Source organism: Pelophylax lessonae, assembly GCF_965119305.1.
Source record: "Pelophylax lessonae genome assembly, chromosome: 1".
Classification (NCBI taxonomy): domain Eukaryota; kingdom Metazoa; phylum Chordata; class Amphibia; order Anura; family Ranidae; genus Pelophylax; species Pelophylax lessonae.
In genome coordinates this window covers 500,458,603-500,480,263 of record NC_138768.1, presented here as the reverse complement: position 1 = coordinate 500,480,263, position 21,661 = coordinate 500,458,603, and the positions used below count along the sequence as shown (strand labels likewise).

General features: G+C 47.0%; 1 protein-coding gene across 2 annotated transcripts in view; it reads left to right on the top strand.

Annotated features, from left to right (window-relative positions):
* PGPEP1 (pyroglutamyl-peptidase I) overlaps positions 1-21,661 on the top strand; it is a 167,420-nt gene that overhangs the window by 111,720 nt on the left and 34,039 nt on the right. For both annotated transcript variants that reach the window (XM_082272908.1, XM_082272907.1), the window contains exons 2-3: positions 6,906-6,958; positions 19,280-19,396. Coding sequence is in view for 1 of the 2 variants with exons in the window: in XM_082272907.1 (XP_082129033.1) it covers positions 6,906-6,958; positions 19,280-19,396 (170 nt within the window). In the remaining variant the exon portion in view is untranslated. The remainder of the gene's footprint in view (positions 1-6,905; positions 6,959-19,279; positions 19,397-21,661) is intronic.

The window sequence follows — 21,661 nt, the reverse complement described above, 5'->3', positions numbered from 1 at the left end:
ATTGGCTCCCAGGCTAGTGACGTACCGGTACGTCACTTTGCCTGGCCGGGGCTGACCGCCGCAGTATATGTACTTGCAGCGGTCGGCAACCGGTTAAGGACCTGTGGGATGGGATGTTACGGGCTGTGGCCTGCGATCTGTACTCCCTGGCGGGGTCTGCACTGGGAACAGTGTTCATGATTGCCCTTGCCACGCAGACTCTGCCTGATGGGTGGAGTTCCAATGCCGTGACTTGGTGAGGAGCAAGTCCCTCCTGCCCTGGGGGAGCTGTTGGACCAGCTGACGCAGGGGCTGCAATTTGTTTGCGATGCCGCAATGGACATGACTCCTTTTTTGGGTCACCTGTTTTCGGTGGTGGTTATCCGGCGTATACTTGGCTGAAGGTTTGTGGTGTTACCCCTTGGTCTCGCTTCTGCTCCTCGGGTCTTCACAACGGTGTTGGCTCCGGTCCTGGCGCTGTTGCGGCAGCGGGGTGTATCGGTCCTGGGTTCCTGGCCGGTCTGCTTCTACGTGTGGAGTCCCCTACAGTGCTGACGACGAATTTGGAAGTCACCATGTGAACTCTGGAAGAGTTCGGGTGGGTTCTGAACCTTCAGAAGTCATCGCTGGTCCCTTCCATGAGACTGGACTATCTGGGCCCGACTTTGGACTCGTCCTCAGTCAGGGTGCTTCTTCGACCTTCAGACTGCGGTCAACTGTTCCTGTCCAGCACATGGTCGTCCCTTCGGACCTGCATACAAGTGCTGGGACTGATGTTGTGTCGTCTTTTGAGCCGGTCCCTTTCACTCAATCCCTCTCTAGGATTCCCCAAAAGGCAATACTTCTCAAATGGGACTAGAATCCAAACTCTCTCTGGACATTCGGTTCTGGCTGAGCCAGGTGACCAAGGAGTCTTGATCTGGAATCCTTCCTCCCCTTTTTACTGGAAAATTGTTGCCGCGGATGCAAGCCTGTTCGTGTGGGGAGGAGTCCTCGGCAGGTTCTCTGCTTAGGGAGTATGGTCCCTGGAGGATCCAGGTTATCGGTCAATGTCCTGGAGCTGAGAGCGATCCGGCTTTGCGCCTAGTTCACTGTATCAGGCACCCGCAGCTGTCCAGTACGCATTTAATCTGACTATGCCATGACCGGGGCTTATGTCATTCACCAAGGGGGCACCAAGGGTGTCCTTGCAGTCTTGGAATTGACAGGCATTCTTCTTTGGGCAGAGCTCCTTTTTCAGCTTTCTCCACTGTTTCCTTCAAGGTGTGGAAAATTGGCAGGCGGATTGCCTCAGTCGACAGGTCTTGGATGCAGAGGAATGGTCCCTCCATCCGGAGGTGTTCCAGCAGTTGTGCCTTCGTTGGGGCACTCCAGATGTGGATCTGTTTGCTTCCTATCTACAGGATAGTGCAGAGGATTGTGGCCCGCTCCCGGGACCCTCTGGCAGATGCACATGTGGCACCATGGGTTCTGTCGTAGGTAAGAGCATATGCTAAGACGTTCAACATGAACGATGCTGAGAAGTTTAGCATGGTCATCTGCACAAGGATGACGCTGGCATTGTCGTGTGTGAGGGATCACAGATGGGCCAAGGTCAGTATCAGCTGCTGTCTGCCTTTCCTCCTCAAGTTGCTGCCAAGACTTCTTCACAAGATCGAGGTGGAAGGGATTCCGATCATTCTCGTGGCTCCGGACTGGCCTCACCGAGCTTGGTACGCTGACCTGGTTAGGCTAGCCACAGCCGCTCCTTGGAGGGGAAGATTTATTGTCTCCGGGGTCAATCTTCCAACCTGCTTTACGGTCGCTGGCTTTGTTGGCTTGGCAGTTGAAAACTAGGTGCTGAAGGGCAGGGGATTGTCTGCTTCGGTGATTCCCACCCTGCTTAAAGCGTGGGAAGCGACTTCTAGGATGATTTTGCATCGTACGAGACAGTCGTATATTGCGTGGTGCGTGTCTCTTGGGGCTCCCCCTCGCTCTTACACGGTGGCCCGGATCTTGGCTTTCCTTCAACGGGGAGTTGATCAAAAGTTGGCCTTGAGTACTATCAAGGGTCAGGTTTTCGGCTTTGGCAATTTTCTTCCAAAGGCCGTTGGCTGCCTGTTCCCTAGTGTGTAACTTCTTCCAGGGCGTGCGACGCTTTGGTACTTCCGGTGCGACCTCCGTCTCCAACTGAGGACCTTGATTTGGTGCAGTTTGTTCCTCCCCCCCCCCCCCCCCCGAAGGTGGTTTCTAGTGATCACTTGAATGAGGACATTGTATTACCGTCCTTGTGCCCTAAGCCCAAACATCCTCAGGAATGTGCATTGCATACTCTGGATATAGTTCGGGCACTCAAGGTGTACTTGGTGACTAAGTCTTTTCGTGAGTCCAGGTTCGCTCTCTGTACTCGCAGATGGCCCAAGAACAGGGCTGCCTGTGTCTGCTGCGACTGTTTCCAGATGGATCGGACAGACGGTGGTGCAGGCTTATTCAATTAGGGGTTAGGTCTTACCTTTCCTTTCCCTGTTTCGGCACCTTCTACTCGGGCGCCTAGTGCTTCCTGGACTTTTCGTCAGACATCTGTGCTTCAGGTTTGCAAGACGGATACCTGGTCGTCTGTTCACACCTTTGTCAAATTTTATAAGGTGGATGTTCTGGCATCTGCAGATGCCTCTTTTGGCCGCTGCTGTCTGGAGGGCTTTTGGCCTTCCTTGAGGGTGTTTACGGTTTGTTTCAGGTGGGCCTCATCTTTTGTTCTGATGAGTCCTATGTTGCCTGGTTGGCTATGTTTACCCTTGGGGACTTGACTCTGCTGTTCCCACCCCTCATTTTATGGCACTGCTTTGGGATGTCCCTACTGATATGGATCAGAGGACTGTGTCCGTCAATGAACGATGGAGAGAACTGGATTTTTGACTTATCGTAAAATCCTTTTCTCTTAAGTTCATTGACGGACGCAGTACCCGCCCCTCTATTTTGAGTTGGGTTGGTGTTAATTTTCTGACACTGCTTTGATACAAAACTGACATCCTATGCAGGGAGAGAGGGGGTGTACACTCCGGTACTGCCCATAGGCGTAGCCAGAACCTTTTTTTCTGCCTAGTGTCCTACTCCTGTAGGGGGCAGTATAACCCTACTGATATGGATCAGAGGACTGCGTCCGTCAATGAACTTAAGTAAAAAATCAATTTTTTTTTTTTTTTAAAAAGCTCCTGTCCCCTCTTTCTTGCATACATAGGTCGCACCTTCTTATGTAAATGGAATTCAAACCACACATGTGAGGTATCGCTCCAAACGTTCAAGCGAGAGCAATAATTCTAGCAAGACCTCCTCTGTAACTCTAAACTGGTAACCTGTAAACTTTTAATTGTCCCCTATGGAGATTTTGAAGTACCAAAGTTTGACGCCATTCCATAAGTGTGCCAATTTTAAAGTGTGACATGTTGGGTATCTATTTACTCAGCGTAACATCTTCTTTCACAATGTATTAAAAAATGAGGGTGAATTGTTGTGTTTGTGTGTGTTTTTTTTTTTTTTGCTGTGCAAATATGTGACACAAAAAAAAATTGCAACTGCCTCCAATTTATTTCCTAAGGTCTCTGCTTAAAAAAAAAAAGATAGATTATTTATATATATATATATATATATATCTCTGTTCTAGGTAACTTTCTAGCAAAAGAAAATGATGATTTTTTACATGTAGGAGAGGAATGCCCGAATTGGCTTGGGCATGGAAGTAGTAAACTGGGGGCAGCCGGCTGCGGCTGCTTACGGCTTCACAGCCAGCTGCTCACTGTGCATGTCATGCCTCATTGCACTGTCTGAATTGTACCACAGCTTTCTGGGACCCTTGGATGTGTCCAAGAAGGCTATGGGGGAAGGGGGGGGGGGGAAATCGAAAGTATAGGCGCAGGTATCTATCAGAACCATTTATGCACTTACCCCTACTCAAGAAGTGCCTAATGAGGAGAGGGTGTGGAGGCTAGACGGGAAGTGCGGAACTTGTACTGTAAGGCAAAACACAAACCTAACTGATGCTACATTCCAAACCTAATCTATCTAACCCCGTAGAGCAAAAATCGACATACTTGCCTATCTTGCAGCTGGTCTAGTCCAAGCATCAGCTATTAGTGACGGCTTCAGTATGGAGGTGGGTGCAGGAAATGCAGCCAAAAGCGGGAGCCTCATAGTAACTCTATGAGTGATGTCCCTTCCCAGCCATTTCACAGCCATTGTCTGTCCCCTCCTGCACAAAGCTTCCGCTGCTGGAGACCAGATTGGTTTGGCTGCAGAATAGGCAAGTACACGATTTTTGCTTTACAGGGTTAGATTCAGTTTAGAATGTGGCAGAGAGCAGGTTTCGCATTTGTTTTTGCCAGGACTTACACTTTAAAATAGTAGGGAATGGTGTGTGTGTGTGTGTGTTTTTGTTTTTGTCTCTTCAATTCCTTACCAACTGGAAGTGATAGAGAATTTCTCTGCAAAGTGAGGGTAAATCCCCTCTTAGTTGTCACTGGAATGTGTTCTCATTTTCTATCTTTTCCGGTGTCGGCTGTGAAATATTGGATTTTCCATCATTTCATCATATACTGTATATCTGATCAAGTAGCATTTTAGCGGCCCAGGTTGCGTTTTCTACAGGGCTCGTTCACAATATATGCAGTGACCTGCGTGTTGTCTGCACAGAACAATGCAGGAAACATCTAGGGCACATAGAAAATAATTGCTTCCTATGTGCCACGTTCACTCTACTGCAGTGATATGGTATGGTATGTAAAAAAGCAGCCATGCTGCATTTTACTGCAGTTCTTCAGTGGCACCACATGTCACCACCATGCATCGCACCATGCTTCTTCTGTGTGGAAAATTGAACAGAGTGTATATTTGTACACTCTCTCAAAGTAAAAAAAAATATGACCTGTGTGATCTGCTGAAACAGTGCATGGTACGGCCCAGCAAAATTGACTGCCTGCATGCTAAAATTAAGCATTTTTATTGTGCATGTAGTGTGAGCCTGTCCACAGAGCAGAAAGCTGACTGTAAACTTTTAAAGGACGTGTGTATGCTCCAACGCAGGTGATTGGTCCATTACAGGGGACAGTTGCTTGACAGGCTCAGCCATGTGGGTTTAGAAGAGCAACCAAACGGACCCAAGCTCTCAAATTGAAACTACAACCTTGTTTCCAGCTTTCCATTAACTTGTAGGACATTGACAGTAAAAGTAAATTTCTTGTGTGGTCTTTAAATGTATTTTTATGTATGGTATGTGTCTCTTTGTTTCTATGTATATGTGTGTATTACACACAGAGCTCATAAATCTTTAGAACCCCATTTGCAGTTTCCAAGGGGCCAGCTGTGAATGTGCTCAGGAGATGTAGCTGGGTTCCCACGGTAATCGCTGCATGACTGATTACTTGCAAATGGCCATGGATACCTGCGGGCTTTGTCAGCCTCCCGTTGCTTTGCATGAAGCTTCCTGCCTGCAAATTGCAGGGAACCCTGCACAGTCTCTTGCGGGCAAACAGTCCAAGGAACCCTTCTAAGGCTGGTCATACATTATACAATCTTCTTACAATTTTCTGTACAATCTTCTTTAGATTTACCTTCAACTATGTAGTACAGGGGCCTGCCTACTGGATACAATTGAAAGTGTTTTAGTTAGGGATGCACCGAAATAAAATTCTTGGCCGAAGCCGAATAATAATGAAATGCTTGGCTGAAGGCCGAATACCGAACGCGGTGTTTCGCATCTTTTCCATTTATTTTGCCAATTTTTTGTCCTCTCTCTTGTCCTCTCATGTCTCTCTCTCTCTCTCTCTCTCTCTCTCTCTCTCTCTCTCTCTCGCTCTTGTCCTCTCACTCTCTCTCTCTTGTCTCTCTATCCCTAAATGTTACTGTAGGGAATGGGATTCAGTGCACACTGCAGCCTTGTACCATAGGGTTAATGTTAGTGACACTGTAGGGATTGGGAAGGATGCTGGGAATGGAAATCGGGAAGCATGCAGGCAGCCTTGTAAATTTTAATTGCAGATACAGGGCACTGGGCAGGTCAGGGTTAATATGGTAACATCAATTACTCAGTGACAGTCAGTCAGTGTCAGTGTGGACTCGATCAGATTATACAGTGACAGACAGTCTCTCATAGTGGTGGTAGTAGGAGGCTGGAGGTGGACTAGTAGGAGCCTGGAAAGGAGCACAGCCGCATACATACATTACTCACTCGTGCACTGCAGCCCGCCCGACACATTCAGTGAGTCTTACTCTCCTCCCTAGTTTTTTCAATGGCACATTCAGGAAGCCAATCACGCCGTGAGTAGCGGCACAGCGGAATCAATCTGGTGTGCAGGCACGCGTGATTGGTTCGCTGTGCAGCTAATCAATGCGTGATTGGCTCCCTGAATGTGCCATTGAAAAAACTAGGGAGGAGAGTAAGACTCACTGAATGTGTGGGGCGGGCTGCAGTGCACGAGTGAGTAATGTATGTATGCTCACCGCTGAAGTGTCCCGGCTTCCCCTGCCTAACACGGACGTCTGTGAGTCCTCCTGTCCTCCTCAGAGTCCCTTCCCCCTGCCTATGTAAATATCGTGACCTCGGCGATATGAATATCGCCTACGGCCACAGAACGATAGTCGATATCATATCGACTATTGTTCGGCACAAATTTATTCGGCCTTTTTACTTATTCGGCCGAACACCGAAAATGCTTTTTTTGCTATTTTCGGCCGAATAATGTTCGGTTGCCGAACATTCGGTGCATCCCTAGTTTTAGTTTTGACCTCCTATTATGTGGTTTTTGGTAAATCTAACCGAATTTGTAAAAGAACATTGAACATGTATGGCCAGCATAAGTCTCTTGCGGGTAAGTGCAAATGGTCCTAATCTTTAGTGTGTTAAAATTAGTCACAATGATGAATTAGGTTTGTAATCTTCTCATTTGTTTCTGCAGGCTTTGGTCCTTTTGGCGAGCATGCCGTTAATGCAAGTTGGGTAGCCGTACAGGTTAGTGTTTTATTTGTGGTAAATTTATGAATGTCTGTCCAACAAGGAACAGACCCATGCAGCAAGTTAGGTTGATATGTTGACTGTAATTCAGACTGTGCACTCTGATAGGAAGGCTAATTTTCTAAAGAGGTTGAGAACCTTCACTCAATGAATTGCTTGCATATTCACTTTCATTTTTGAAATATGTTTTAAGCAAGTTCTTATTTATTATTTCATCTGTGCATAATTCGTTATTCAAAAAAGAACAGGAATTTGCTTTTCACATACAGTATCTCACAAAAGTGAGCACACCCCTTACATTTTTGTAAATATTTTATTCTATCTTTTCATGTGGCAACACTGAAGAAATGACACTTTGCTACAATGTAAAGTAGTGAGTGTACAGCTTGTATAACAGTGTGTTTGCTGTCCCCTCAAAATAACTCAACACACAGCCATTAATGTCTAAACCACTGGCAACAAAAGTGAGTACACCCCTCAATGAAAATGTCCAACTTGGGCCCAAAGTGTCACTATTTGGTGTGGCCACCATTATTTTCCAGCGCTGCCTTACCCGTCTTGGGCATGGAGTTGACCAGAGCTTCACAGGTTGCCACTGCCATCCTCTTCCACTCCTCCGTGACGACATCACGGAGCTGGTGGATGTTGGAGACCTTGCACTCCTCCACCTTTCGTTTGAGAAGGCCCGCAGATGCTCAATAGGGCTTAGGTCTGGAGACCTGCTTGGCCAGTCCATCACCTTTACCCTCAGCTTCTTTAGCAAGCCAGTGGTCATCTTGGAGGTGTGTTTGGGGTCATTATTATGTTGGAACACTGCCCTACGGCCCAGTCTCTGAAGGAAGGGGGATCATGCTCTGCTTCAGTATGTCACAGTCAATGTTGGCATTCATGGTTCCCTCAATTAACTGTAGCTCCCCAGTGCCGGCAGCACTCATGCAGCCCCAGACCATGACACTCCCACCACCATTCTTGACTGTAGGCAAGACACACTTGTCTTCATACTCGGTTGCTGCCACAAACGCTTGACACAGTCTGAACCAAATAAGTTTATCTTGGTCTCATCAGACCACAGGACATGGTTCCAGTAATGCATGTCCTTAATCTGCTTGTCTTCAGCAAACTGTTTGCGGCCTTTCTTGTGCATCATCTTTTAGAAGAGGCTTCCTTCTGGGACGACAGCCATGCAGACCAATTTGATGCAGCGGGCGGCGTACGGTCTGAGCACTGACAGGCTGACCCCCCCCCCCCCCCCACCCCTTTAACCTCTGCAGCAATGCTCGCAGCACTCCTACATCTATTTCCCAAAGACAATCTCTGGATATGATACTGAGCACGTCCACTTCTTTGGTTGACTATAGCAAGGCCTGTTCTGAGTGGAACCTGTCCTGTTCAACGGCTGTATGGTCTTGGCCACCATGCTGCAGATCATTTTCAGGGTCTTGGCAATCTTCTTTTAGCCTAGGCCATCTTTGTGAAGAGCAACAATTGTTTTTTTTTTCAGATCCTCCGAGATCTTTGCCATGAGGTGCCATGTTGAACTTTCAGTGACCAGTATGAGAGAGTGAGAGCCATAACACCAAATTTAACACACCTGCTCCCTATTCACACCTGAGACCTTGTAACACTAATGAGTCACATGACACTGGGGAGGAAAAATGGCTAATTGGGCCCAATCTGGAAATTTTCAACTAGGGGTGTACTCACTTTTGTTGCCAGCGGTTTAGACAATAATGACTGTGTGCTCAGTTATTTCGAGGGAACCGCAAATTTCAACTGATCTACAAGCTGTACTCTCGCTACTTTACATTGTAGCAAAGTGTAATTTTTTCAGTGTTGTCACATGAAAAGATATACTAAAATATTTACGAATATGTGAGGGGTGTACTCACTCTTGTGAGATACTGACTATAGATAATAGCATTTTCACACAGTTGAGTGAACATTCTCCGTGTATTTAGTAAATCAGCTCATCACTCAGTTGCCCAACACATCACAGTATGTTTGTGGCAATAATTTAATTTTTTTGAATCTTAAAAATGATAGAATAACTGAATACACTGGTAAACATGGTCAGAAGACCACAGTGATAGCAGCTGTTGGCTTTAGTCTAAAATCTTTCAGTCATTTAGTCCTGCAGAGAAAGCAGTCTGTTTAGTCCACCCCAAGAGTTAATTGCCTTAATATTCTCAAGTTTAGAGGCCATGTATTTGTATCTTCTTGGGATATAACCTAATTTTAAAGACCATGTTTGCTACAGTGGTGTAGATTGACTTCATATTTGCCCATTACATATGCAGGCTCTGCTTTCTGCAAAATAGTGTACCACAGTGACTGCGCTTTTTTGTACTCTACCTCAGTGCAGGTCTCTATCTGCTTTAAGCTGGAACTCGGGGCAGTTAATAAATGCTAAACATGTGGGCAGGTACTCAGATGTCATCACATACGATGCAGAACCATCAGTGACCAGGAAGATTGGCTTTGTGGGGATAGTCAACACTACCGCAAGCAACAAGAAGGATAAAAGATAGGTAGAAGAATATGCAGAGATAATGATATACTGCATATATAGAAATGTTTTGAAAATTAGGCTTTTCTAATGTACTATCATTGTCATTACTGTAATGTACTGTCAAAGCTGATTTATTTTATAGATGTTTGTAAAAATAAATAACTTTAAAATGGGAGATGACAGTTTAAAAGTGGGAGGAGGACTTTTTTTTATGCAGCTAGTCAAAGCTCCTAAAGTGATATTCAAGGATAATTTCTCTTTCGTTCACTGACGGACACAGCTTCATGTCCTCAGACCATTGGGCTTTATGCTCTCCCTCTTTAGGAGTAGGACTAAGCGGAAACCTTTTTAGTTAAGCCGCTAGGGCAGTCCCAGAGGGTATACCATCACTTCCTGCTGTAGGACTCACTTTTTTTTTTCCTGCCTAGTCAGGAGTAAAGCCTAGTACACACGCAACGATTATCGGCCGACCGATCGTCCGTCTTTTGTCCAGAGTGGTGTTTTGTTGGTTGGAATGTGCCTAGACTGCACACGAATTTTCTCGCCTGACAAAATTCTACTTCAGAAGTGATGTCATGTGTTGGATTGCTTTCTTTGTGTTCTTTCTTCTCTGAGCATGCCAAGTCTTGCTCATTATAGTTTTTTCCCTGTCGAAATCTGTACTGATTGCACGAAAATCGGCCGTGTTTTGACAGGGGACAAAAATTTTATAGCCTGCACACCAGATTTTTTCGGCCGAAAAGTCGGAGTCAGTTGTCGGAAGCATCATACTAACAAGCCGAAAATCTGCAGATCGGTCGTCGGACGAAAATTCCCTGCCGATTTTCGACGCGTGTGTACGAGGCTTAAGAATCTGGCTCTGGCTCTCAGCTGGGATCTGCCGTCCTGGCATTTATTCCTATTATTTAAATGGAATTTTTTACTTTTTTTCTTTATTATTTCTGTTTCTGTGAACTACAATCAACAGCCAGACTGGGCGACGCACTGGATATTCTAGATCATTATGGCCTTCCCAGTCTAACCTGTGAGCGCGACCCAACTATTAGCTCCGCACTAGGTTGCCACGACATAGCCTGACTGGACAGGGGCTGGCCGGCGAGTGAAACACCTCACAAGGTCAGATAGCCTTGGTCACAACAACAGTCATGGCATACCTCAGACCGCAGCACCCCCATTCCAAGGTAGAGCGGTGGACTGCTGGGAGTAGCGCCCGTCTGTTGACCGTGTTATGGTGAGCAGTGTCCCCCCCCCCCCTCCTTTCCCACTGAATTTTTAGGGTTGTCACGGGCCCTCCCGGGGGATGGTAGGCCATTCCTGTGTCCTTCTTCCCCCCTCATACTTTTCTCCCTTCTTCTTAGCAGAGTTTCCCCTGTGTAGGTGCCCTTATTTGCCCCCTCTGGGGGGCATGGGTGTTTTTTGGCTGGGGGGGGGGCTTTTATGGTCATAGGCTGAAGAAATAGTGGGTGACACCGCTACCAGCCCCCTGGTGAAGGTGTCCATACCTGGAGTCCCTGGGGGGGTCACCTCCTGTACTTCCCCTGGAGTCCAGTGGGGTCCGGGGTTCTGTATTCCCGGCTTCGGTGGCCAATTTGTGTTGTCCAATAGCCATGCTTTTGGTTTCCCCATAGAGTTTTAATGGCAGCCATTTTCCTGTAGTTTGATGCAGTGCTGAGGCTGCGAGGGCCTCCTAGTGTCAGGTCAGCATTTCCTCTTTCTAGCAGACTGTTTTGGTGCTCTCTGGCTCGGTAAGGGAGTCTTTGGGGGTACTCTGTCCTTCCTCTGCTGTATACAGTGCTATGGGTGCACTAATTATTGTGGTGCCCCACTCCTGGAAGCTGCGGGACCCTCTGGGTCTCAGTCTGCCCTGGCGGCTATGACAGCAGCCCTGTCGTCGCTAGTAGCCAAAGTAGATATGGCCTTCTGGGTCTGCGTCCACGTATGCTTGAGTGCTCTAATAGTGAGGATGAGTCCTCCTCCTCTGTAGCCTCGCATGATATAGCGCTGGTGGAGGCTCTGATTGTGTCAGTTGGGGAAGCGTTAAAATTGGAGGACTCAGCTGCTTCTGAGTCGGCGACGCCGGTGCAGTTTGGCACCCGCAAATCTTCCAAGGTGACTTGGGTGTTTCCCTTTCCTGCCTATTTTGACAAGCTTTTCACTAATCAACGGGGTTTCCCGAAACGCATGGTTGGATTACCTAAGCATTTAGCTAGGAGATATCCCTTTGAGGAGTCTCTTCTGAAGAAACTAACGGTTCCACCGTCGGTGGATTCTCAGCTTTCCATGCCAAATAAGGCCACAATTTTGCCGGTGGAGGATGCTCCGTCCTTTAAAGACCCTGTGGACAAATGAACTGAGGCTCAGGTCTGATACCTCTTCACCGTGGCTGGTGCAATTTTGAGACTGATGTTTGCTATCACCTTTGGTATCCCAGACTTTTATGGAATGAGCTAAGATTTTGCTCCAGGATCTGGAAGAGAGTCCACACCCTTCTGAGCTACCACACCTGCTTCCCCCCCCCCCCCTCCGGTGCCACATTTGGCACCTTTCAGGGGGAGGGGGGTTCAGGGGGAACGGGTACCTGTTTTTAACAGGTACCCTTCCCCACTTCCGGGATACGGCGCCGTCCCTCGGAAGTTTGGCTCCCTCCTCCTTCCCCCACCGCCGAGCCAATAGGAATGCTCAGCGCACCTCGCGGATGTGCAGTAGGGACCCCCCGTAAAGCTGCAAGGCTTTACTGCCGGGTTCCCTTACCGGCAATGCCGGCGGCAGCACCCGACAGCCGTTGGAAACATCAGCTGCGGTGCCGACATTGCTGGGCTCCAGGACAGGTAAGTGTCCTAAAATGACAGTATGTGTAGCTGCTGACTTTTACATTTTGGAGGGGAAGGCAGAACTCCACTTTAAGGTTCGGATGGACATATAGTCGTCCATGGAACGACCTCCTGAAGCCCTTCTGAATTCTTGGCGAATTTAGAAGGGCTAACCCCTCCCTAAGGACCTTCTCAGGACAGTCTCAAAGACAGAGGCTTCAAAAAGTCTGAAGTCATGACCCTCTGATACAACTCATGCCGACCAGTGGACCCAACCTCAAGAGCAGTTATCCGCCACTGCCTCAATACCTTTTTAATGCTTGCCGGACATAGGATGGGAGGTACTCATGTGATCTCCTCAGATCCCCAGGTCTCTCCCCATCCTCCCACTCCCTCAGGAAGAGCTAAAGCCAGTTCTTACACGAACGTTCCCACAGAGACGGCTCATCCCGAAAAATGGGCTGCAGATTGAATTTAATAAAAATGGTAGTGTAGAACACTACCGGATGGACCATGTCCAACCCCCCTAGCCGCCTCTGTTGGTACGTGACTTCTCTCTAAATCAGGTTCAGTCTGTTTCCCCACAGCAGCAGGAAAAACAGACCACAAACCCACACATAGAGAGATGCTGGCAACAGGCATATGTAGCTGACATAGAGAAACTCAGGCAACAAGTATGTTTTTTAATCAGACTAACCCTTTTCTCTCAACAACAGCTTCCAGCCTTTCCAGGCTGCCACTTTCTGGGCCGCACCCGACAGTCTGCTCTCCCAATTTTGTTTAGGGTAATCCCCCTGGCCAAAAATGATGCCTAGCACTTTGATTTCCAATTGGGGCACGAGAAAAACGTCCGGGAGGGGAAACTGCAAGCCCTGGCAGGTTACTGATCAACATCCTGGAAATTCGGGCGATCTGACTTTGTCTCAATGAACGGATCATCTGCAGGGACGCCTGGTTCGGATACAATCAGACAATACTACAGCTTTCACATATGTCAATCATCAAGTGGAAACAGAGTGCCCTGGCAGTCGGAAGTGGGCAGCATCTTGAGGTGGGCAGAACGATATGTGGGGTCAGTATCGACTGATTTACTCCTTTCCTCGAATACAACTTCTGTCGAGACTGCTATGCAGAATCGAGGTAGAAGGAATTCCAGTCATTCTGGTGGCACCAGACTGGCCTCGCCGGTCTTGGTACGCAGGCCTGGTAAGGCTGACCCCCCTTGGAAACTTCCTCTCAGGGAAGATCTTCTGTCTCAGGGACCAATCTTCCATCCTGCTTTATGGTCGCTGGCTTTAACGGCCTGGCTATATTTATCATCGAGTTTGGAAGACGTACATTGGTGTGAGTCGTGGGGGGGGGGCGTTTCTCCCATCTCCTTTTCGGTGTCTTGCCTGTGGAGTTTCTACAGTCAGGTGTAGATCAACGTTTGGCTCTGGGCACCATCAGGGACCAGATAACCGCCTTGGCTGTTTTTTCTTCCAAAGGCCATTGGCGGCGAAGTCCTTGGTTCACACTTTTGTGCAGGGAGTTCAACATCTGGCTCCTCCGGTGCGATCCCTGGTACCTCCATGGGATCTCAATTTGGTACTGTTGGTGCTTCAAAAGCCTCCTTTTGAAAATATTTGGGAAATTCCTCTGCTCACTTTGTCGCAGAAGGTGGCTTTCTTAGTAGCTATTACTTCCGCACATCGTGTGTCGGAGTTGGCTGCGTTGTCCTATCGGTCACCTTACTTGGTGATCCATAGGGACAAAGTGTTGTTGCGACCCTGTCAGGCGTTCCTTCCTAAGGTTGTCTTGGGGTTTCATTTTGAACGAAGACATTGTGGTACTGTCCTTATGTCCTAAACAAAAACCTCCTAACAAAATTGCCTTCCATTCCTTAGATGTAGTAAGGGCAATTTGGGTGTACCTGGCGGTGACTGAACCGGTTAGAAAATCAGATTCTTTGTTTGTTCGTATGGATGGACCTCGTAAGGGGCAGGCCGCATCTGCTGCGACCATTTCCAAGTGGATTAGGCAGAAAGTGGAGCAGGCCTACTCCATTAAGTGTCAGGTTCCTCCTTCCCCTGTTAAAGCACATTCTATGAGGGCACTTAGTGCCTCCCGGGCCTTCCATCATAGGCGTCAGTGGTTCAGGTGTGCAAGGCGGCTACGTGGTCGTCTGTACACATTCACAACATTTTGTTAGGTGGATGTAATTGCATTTTCGGTTTCGGCATTTGGCCGCAAAGTTTTGCAGGCTGCTGTTGCAGAGGCTTCGGCTTCTTCTTGAGGGTGACATTTTTTTCCAGTTGTTCCTAGTTTAACCTTAATGTAGTGGTATCTTACGCAATAGCGAGAACTGATCTCAGCAACCCGCAACTTGATCAGTTGCTTGCAAGGTAAATATGTCTTAAAATTAAAAGTTAACGGAAAAAGTGAAGATTTGCTGGGTTATATAGAACATTTAGAAATGCTATTTGTGTCTATGCAGTGCCCTGAACACTTTACCTTTTTAATGATTGCAAAATTCCTTCTGAAAAATAGCGGTGTTCCTTCTGGTATGTGCCCTACAGCCTTTTTAGCTGAATATTAACACAGTGTGACATTAACCACTTGCCGACAGCCCCATGTACATATACTGCTGGGCGGCGGTTCTTCTGTGGGAAATCACGTACAGGTACGTCCTCTTGTGTTTCCAGGTCCGTGCCTTGGGCAACCTGCTCCCGCTGTGATTGGACACAGCGGGAGCCAATCAGCGGGTCCATTCTGTGACAAGGGAAAATAAAGATCCTGTGTTTCTGCTAAGCAGGAACATGGATCTCTGTCTTCCCACAGTTAAAGCACCCCCCACACAGTTAGAAAACACTCCCTAGGGACTAATTTAACCCTTTGATTGCCCCTGATAACCCCTTTTCTACCAGTGTCATTAGTACAGTGACAGTGCATATTTTTTACATGTATAAAACATCAGTAATCACTCAAGCAGGCATGTGAAATGTGACATGCCCCCCCCCCCCAACACCCCCAAATCAAGTAATCTTTATTCAAATTACAGTGCAAAGATACAACATATGATGAATAGATAGAGCTTACAATATCCAAAAGTCATGCAAAATAAGTTGTAGACACCTTAGTATTAAGCATAAAACATACCCAACATACTTTTAGGTTTATTGTTTGCATGAGCCTACCTTTCCATTTAATTACCATCAAATCAGTAGAACATACAGCTACACAGAGGCATGAAAATAAAAAACACATGTATAGCTATAGTGCATAAAGACACACTTTGCAAAAACTATACCAAACAGAGCATGAAAAGTATTCATCCAACAAAATACACTTACTGCAATATGGGTCCTTAGGCATGCCAGCAAACCCCCCCACCCCTAAAATCAAATTCGGACATAAAGACGTGTGGCCCTGCCATAGGCCAAATGATCTGCTCTTAAACATCCCTTTTATATAACCTTGGTTAAACTACACCCACCTAGTATAGGAAACGCCCAGCAAAGTAATTATTTGGGTCTGTTGGTTCCTAAACCAAAATCACCAGTTCACTAATGAATGAGTGTTTGGCTGGCCATCCTATACTAACAAATTAGTCCACCTTTTTAGCTGGACTGTTTTTTAAGTCCAGTCCTGACCTTATTTAATCTTAGTGAATTTGACACTGCTCATAACGTTTCTGATGGTGTTATAGTGAATTGCATTTGCACTTAAAAATAGTCAAAATTGAGGTAAAATAGAACAAAATCAGCGTTGGAGGTACAGTGAATTTGGCCCTTAGTGTCTGATTGGTCTGCTGCAGTGTCGCAGTCCCGCTATAAGTCGCTGATCACCGTCATTACTAGTAAAAAAACAAATAAAAATTCCATAAAAATAGCCTATCTTATGTAGACGCTATAACTTTTGCGCAAACCCATCAATATACGCTTATTGGGATTTTTTTTTTTTTTTTACCAAAAACATGTAAAAGAATACATATTGGCCTAAATTTATGAAGAAATTAGATTTTTTACATCCAAAGTTCCCTTTCTTAAAAATTGCTATACATTGTTTTTTTTTTTTTGAGCGAAGCAATCTACAGTATCCCACAAAAGTGAGTATACCCCTCACATTTTTGTAAATATTAGAACTTTTCATGTGACCACACTGAAGAAATTACACTTTGCTACAATGTAAAGTAATGAGTGGACAGCTTGTATAAAAGTGTAAATTTGCTGTCCCCTCAGAATAAATCAACACACAGCCAATAATGTTTAAACCGATGGCAACAAAAGTGAGTACACCCCTAAATGAAAATGCCCAAAGTAGGGATTAACCAATTATCGGGGGCCGATATGAATTTTCCCCCAATCAGCCCCGGAGGTTACTGATATTGCCGCTATTTCAGGAAAGTGCATGTACCGGAGTGATGCCTGCAGCTAGAGGAATCACCCTGGTACCGCGTCCATAGCCGACGGTCGGCTGTCTTGTAATGACAACCGATGCGGCTGAGAAGCCGCTCGGCTGTCATTACAAGGAGCGGGAGGGGACATCCCCCTCCCGCTGCCTTCCGCGGCTCGCCCGGGTCTCCCGTCCCACCAGGAGACCCGGGCAACCAGCCTGCATGGCCGCCGAAGACCTGATCAAAGCCCCATTTGGCTCTGATTGGGTCTCCATGTAAAAACCTTGGCGCCATGTAAAGTACTCTGCGCCAGATTTAAAAAAAAAATAACAGCATTCAAAACAGCCAAACTTGGTGTTTTGAATGCTTTTAAGTGCAGAGGAGGGGTTTGGAGTCTTTTAGACCCCCAGATCCCTCCACAACAGTACCTGTCAAGTGATTAAAATTTTTTTTTTTTTTAAATGTACACAAATATCGGCCGATACCGATATTCAATGGCCAAAATATCGGTATTGGCAGCAAAAAACAATATCGGTCTATCCCTAGCCCAAAGTGTCAATATTTGGTGTGGCCACCATTATTTTCCAGCACTGCCTTAACCCTCTTGGGAATTTTCACCAGAGCATCACAGGTTACCACCGGAGTCGTCCTCTGCTCCTCCATGACGAAATCGCAGAGCTGGTGGATGTTGGAGACCTTGCAATCCTCCACCTTTCGTTTGAGGATGCCCCACAGATGCTCAATAGGGTTTAGGTCTGGAGACCTGCTTGACCAGTCCATCACCTTTACCCATCACCTTTACCCTCAGCTTCTTTATCAAGCCAGTGGTCATCTTGGAGGTATGTTTGGGGTGGTTATGTTGGAATGCTGCCCTGCGGCTCAGTCTCTCAAGGGAAGGGATCATGCTCTGCTTCAGTATGTCACAGTACATAGGTTCCCTCAATGAACTGTAGCTCCCCAGTGCCGGCAGCACTCATGCAGCCCCAGACCATTACACTCCCACCACCATGCTTGACTGTAGGCAAGACACACTTGTCTTTGTACTCTTCACATGGTTGCTGCCACGCACGCTTGATACCATCTGAACCAAATAAGTTTATTTTGGTCTCATCAGACCACTGGACCTGGTTCAAGTAATCTATGTCCTTAGTCTGTTTGTCTTGAACAAACTGTGGGCTTTGTTGTGCATCATCTTTAGAAGAGGCTTCCTTCTGGGATACAGCCATGCAGACCACTTTGATGCAGTGTGCGGCGTATGGTCTGAGCACTGACAGGCTAACCCCCCCCCCCCCCCCCTTCAACCTCTGCAGCAATGCTGGAAGCACTCGTATGTCTTTTTCCCAAAAACACAACCTCTGGCTATGACGCTGAGCACGTACACTCAACTTCTTTGGTCGACCATGGGGAGGCCTGTTCTGAGCGGAACCTGTCCTGTTAAACCGCTGTATGGTCTTGGGCACCATGCTGCAGCTCAGTTTCAGGGTCTTGGCAATCTTCTTATAGCCTAGGCCATCTTTATGTAGAGCAGCAATTGTTTTTTTCAGATCCTTAGAGAGTTCTTTGCCATGAGGTGCCATGTTGAACTTCCAGTGACCAGTATGAGAGCGTGAGAGGGATAACACCAAATTTAACACACCTGCTCCCAATTCACACTTGAGACCTTGTCACACTGAGTGACATGACATCAGGGAGAGAAAATTGCTATTTTAGCCCAATTTAGACATTTTCACTTAGGGGTGTACTCACTTTTGTTGCCAGCGGCTTAGACATTAATGGCTGTGTGTTGAGTTATGTTGAGGGGACAACACATTTTGCTGTGCACTCATTACTTTACATTGTAGCAAAGTGTCATTTCTTCAGTGTTGTCACATGAAAAGACCTAATAAAATATTTACAAAAATGTGAAGGGGGTACTCACTTTTGTAAGATACTGTATGTCTGTTCATTAGTGCATTCCCTGCTTGGGAAATGTTGGCTGTTTGGAGTAGCCTAGTAAGTAATGTGCTAGAGCTCTTGATTTTCACAAGAATAGGCTTTCTCTAACTTTGAGCACGTGGGACTCTTGTAAAAAGAACTTCTATAACCTCCGGTGTGGGCAGATAAGTTGTTTTAAAGATCACCAAGTCCTACAGGGAGTATGTGTATGTACAGGATTATTTTACTTTTCAGTAAACTACTGTACTGTAAATGCAGACTAAGCAGACTTGTCTTTCTGGTTTGCATATGTTGTTTGTCTTCAATACTGTTGTTACCAAATTTGTCATGCCAAATATATATATACATATATATATAATTTTACTTCATGACCTGAAGGCAGAACAAGTCTCACATTCTTTACAGCCAATGAGGCTGCCATCTTAGCCTCTGTTTGATCTGCAGTTGCCATGGTGTTGCACATCTGATCAGCTATGACACTAGCCATTTCTTGGCTTGACAGCTCAGTTGAGAGCACACAGCAAGCCTTGAATGCAACTGTTTTGAGAAAACGTTAAATCAATGGGTTTAGTACTGCCTTCGATTTAGATTGGATTTGAAGCGGCCATCCACACTCTGCCTATATGTTAATATCAGGCATTTGTTAAAAGCACATTGCATAATTCTTTATCATTTTTAATTTCTTGCAGGAACTTGAGAAGATTGGGTTAGGAGATGATGTTGATTTGCATGTGTATGAAGTTCCAGTTGAATATCAGACTGTGCAAAGGTTAATCCCAGATTTATGGATAAAATACAACCCTGAGGTAAGTTAGGGGAGATATTCACTCAACACAGTGGGGTATATTTGCTAAAAGCAAGTAGGCTGTTAACCTTGAAAGGGAGCTTATTGAATTTTGTGAAATTGTCACCTTGTAAAGAACATCCAATTGCATGCAGGGAAAATTTCTAAAGAACTGTATTTCTCTTTCGTTCATTGACAGACACCGCTCCTGTTTCTTCTCAACCATTGGGTGTTACTGCCCCCTACAGAAGTAGGACGCTAGACAGGAAAAAATTGACTTCATCTATGGGCAACCCAGGGGGCATACACCCACACTCCGCTCTAGGCCCTCAGTTTTTCTGCCTAATCAGGAGTAAGGACCTAGTTCCTTGCTGGGATCTCCTGGCAATTTCTTTTTCTTTTTAAAAAAATGTTTTCCTATCTTTATTTTGTTCCTGTGAGAATCTACTATCAACCTCCAGACTGGGTGACGGACTGGATAATCTAGATCCAGAGGGTCCCCCCCCCCCCCAGTCTGGCCAGCGAGCGTGCGCAGGCCTCAGCTCCGCGCTAGGTCAGCCACGAAATAGCCCTACTGGATGGGGGCTGGCCGGCGAGTTAAACGTCTTGTGAGGACGCACACGACCTGGTCATGGCCTGAGTCGCAGCGAGCCTCTGGCCCCCAGCACCCCCATTCCGATGTTACTGTGGTCTGCCTGGAGTGGTGCCCACCCGGTTCTAGGTATGGTAAGTAGTGTCCCCCCCTCTCCCCCTTGCGGTTTTTGGGGTGGACGTAGGTTTTTTCCGCACCCCCCCCCTCTGGGGGTTTTTAGCTGGTTTTCGCCATATGCTCTAAAGGGGGGCTTCCTTTGGGGCTTCTGCTGACCCGTTTCCCTGGGTGCACACCGGGGGTTACCACAGGGTCCTGTAATAGTGACCTGGGCAGGGTGGTCTTAAGGGCTCCCTGCTGTTGTGTTAGGCTGGGGGAGCGGATGGCTTCACATCCTTGGGTCTTTGCCGCACGCAACCGGACCAGCCCGAAAATTTAGGCCTACTGGTTGGACGCTGTTTGGGAAGGCCACAGTGAGGGTGGCTAGAGCCACCACCCTCCTTTTTTGGTATCCGCCCTCTCCCCCGTTGTTCCTGAGTGGTCAGCTCTGGCGGGCTTTGCGCCCTCAGAAATTTAGGCTGTGGATTGCGGCTCACTAGTCCTTGCAGCAAAGTGGGCGCCTCCGGGGGAGGGGGGGCGATGGCCCCCTGCGAGTGTCCTGTGGCCCCTTGTGTGGGATCTGTTCAGCTGGGATCTGTTCGGCCATGGCCTACAAGTCCATGTGGCCAGCAGAGGGCCCTGTGGGGGTGGTCACATTTGTTTGACAGCATGCTGCCCTATAGCGCTGCAGACCCACTGGGTACCTTGCCTGCGTGTCCGCATTACAGCGGGCGGCCCCCTTTAAGGGGGGCCATTTATTTTCATTCGGGCCTCTTACCTCTATGGAGGGGGACCACCTTTTTTTTTTTTTTGCGGGGTTCAGTAGGTGGTCTATTTGTGGACCCTGGGTCAGCGTTCCCTTGCGGGATCGCAGTCGGCGAAAAGGGTGTCTTTTTTTTTTTGCCTACTTGACAAAATTGTCACTAGTCTGTGATCTAAACGCATTATGTCTGTGCCTAAGCGTTTTTGCTAGATGGTATCCCTTTTGAAGAGTCCCTGTTTTAAAAAAAGTGGACAGTCCCACCTGTGGCTTATTCTCAGGGTTTCAGGCCGAATAACTTTAAAAGCCGGAGACTCCTCCACCGAAATTAAAGACCCCTTTGACGGGAGAGCTGAGACTTTGGTCCGTCACGTTTCCTGTGGCCGGTTCGGTCCTTAGGCTGGTGTTCACCATAGCATTGGTGTCCCAGACTTTAATTGAGTGGGCAAAGCTTTTGTGCCAGGATCTGGAAGGAGAACAGGCGGTTTCATTTGCACAGTTCCACACTAGACCTCTGCAGAGAGATATTCTTGCCAAGTGGGACAAGAATCCACAGTCTCTAGAGCAGTAGTTCTCAACTCCGGGCCTCAGGACCCACTAACAGGCCAGGTTTGCAAGATAACTGAAATACATCACAGGTGATATATTTTGCTGCTCAGTGATTGCAGTATTCTAGTCTGCATCTCCCCGAGGTGATACTTAAAAAATCTGGCCTGTTAGTAGGTCCTGATGACTGGAGTTGAAAACCACTGCTCTAGACAATCTAATCCTGCTGAATTAGGGTACGAGAGGGTCCCTGATCTGGTGGCTTCGCTCTCAGACAGTGAAAATCCTTCATT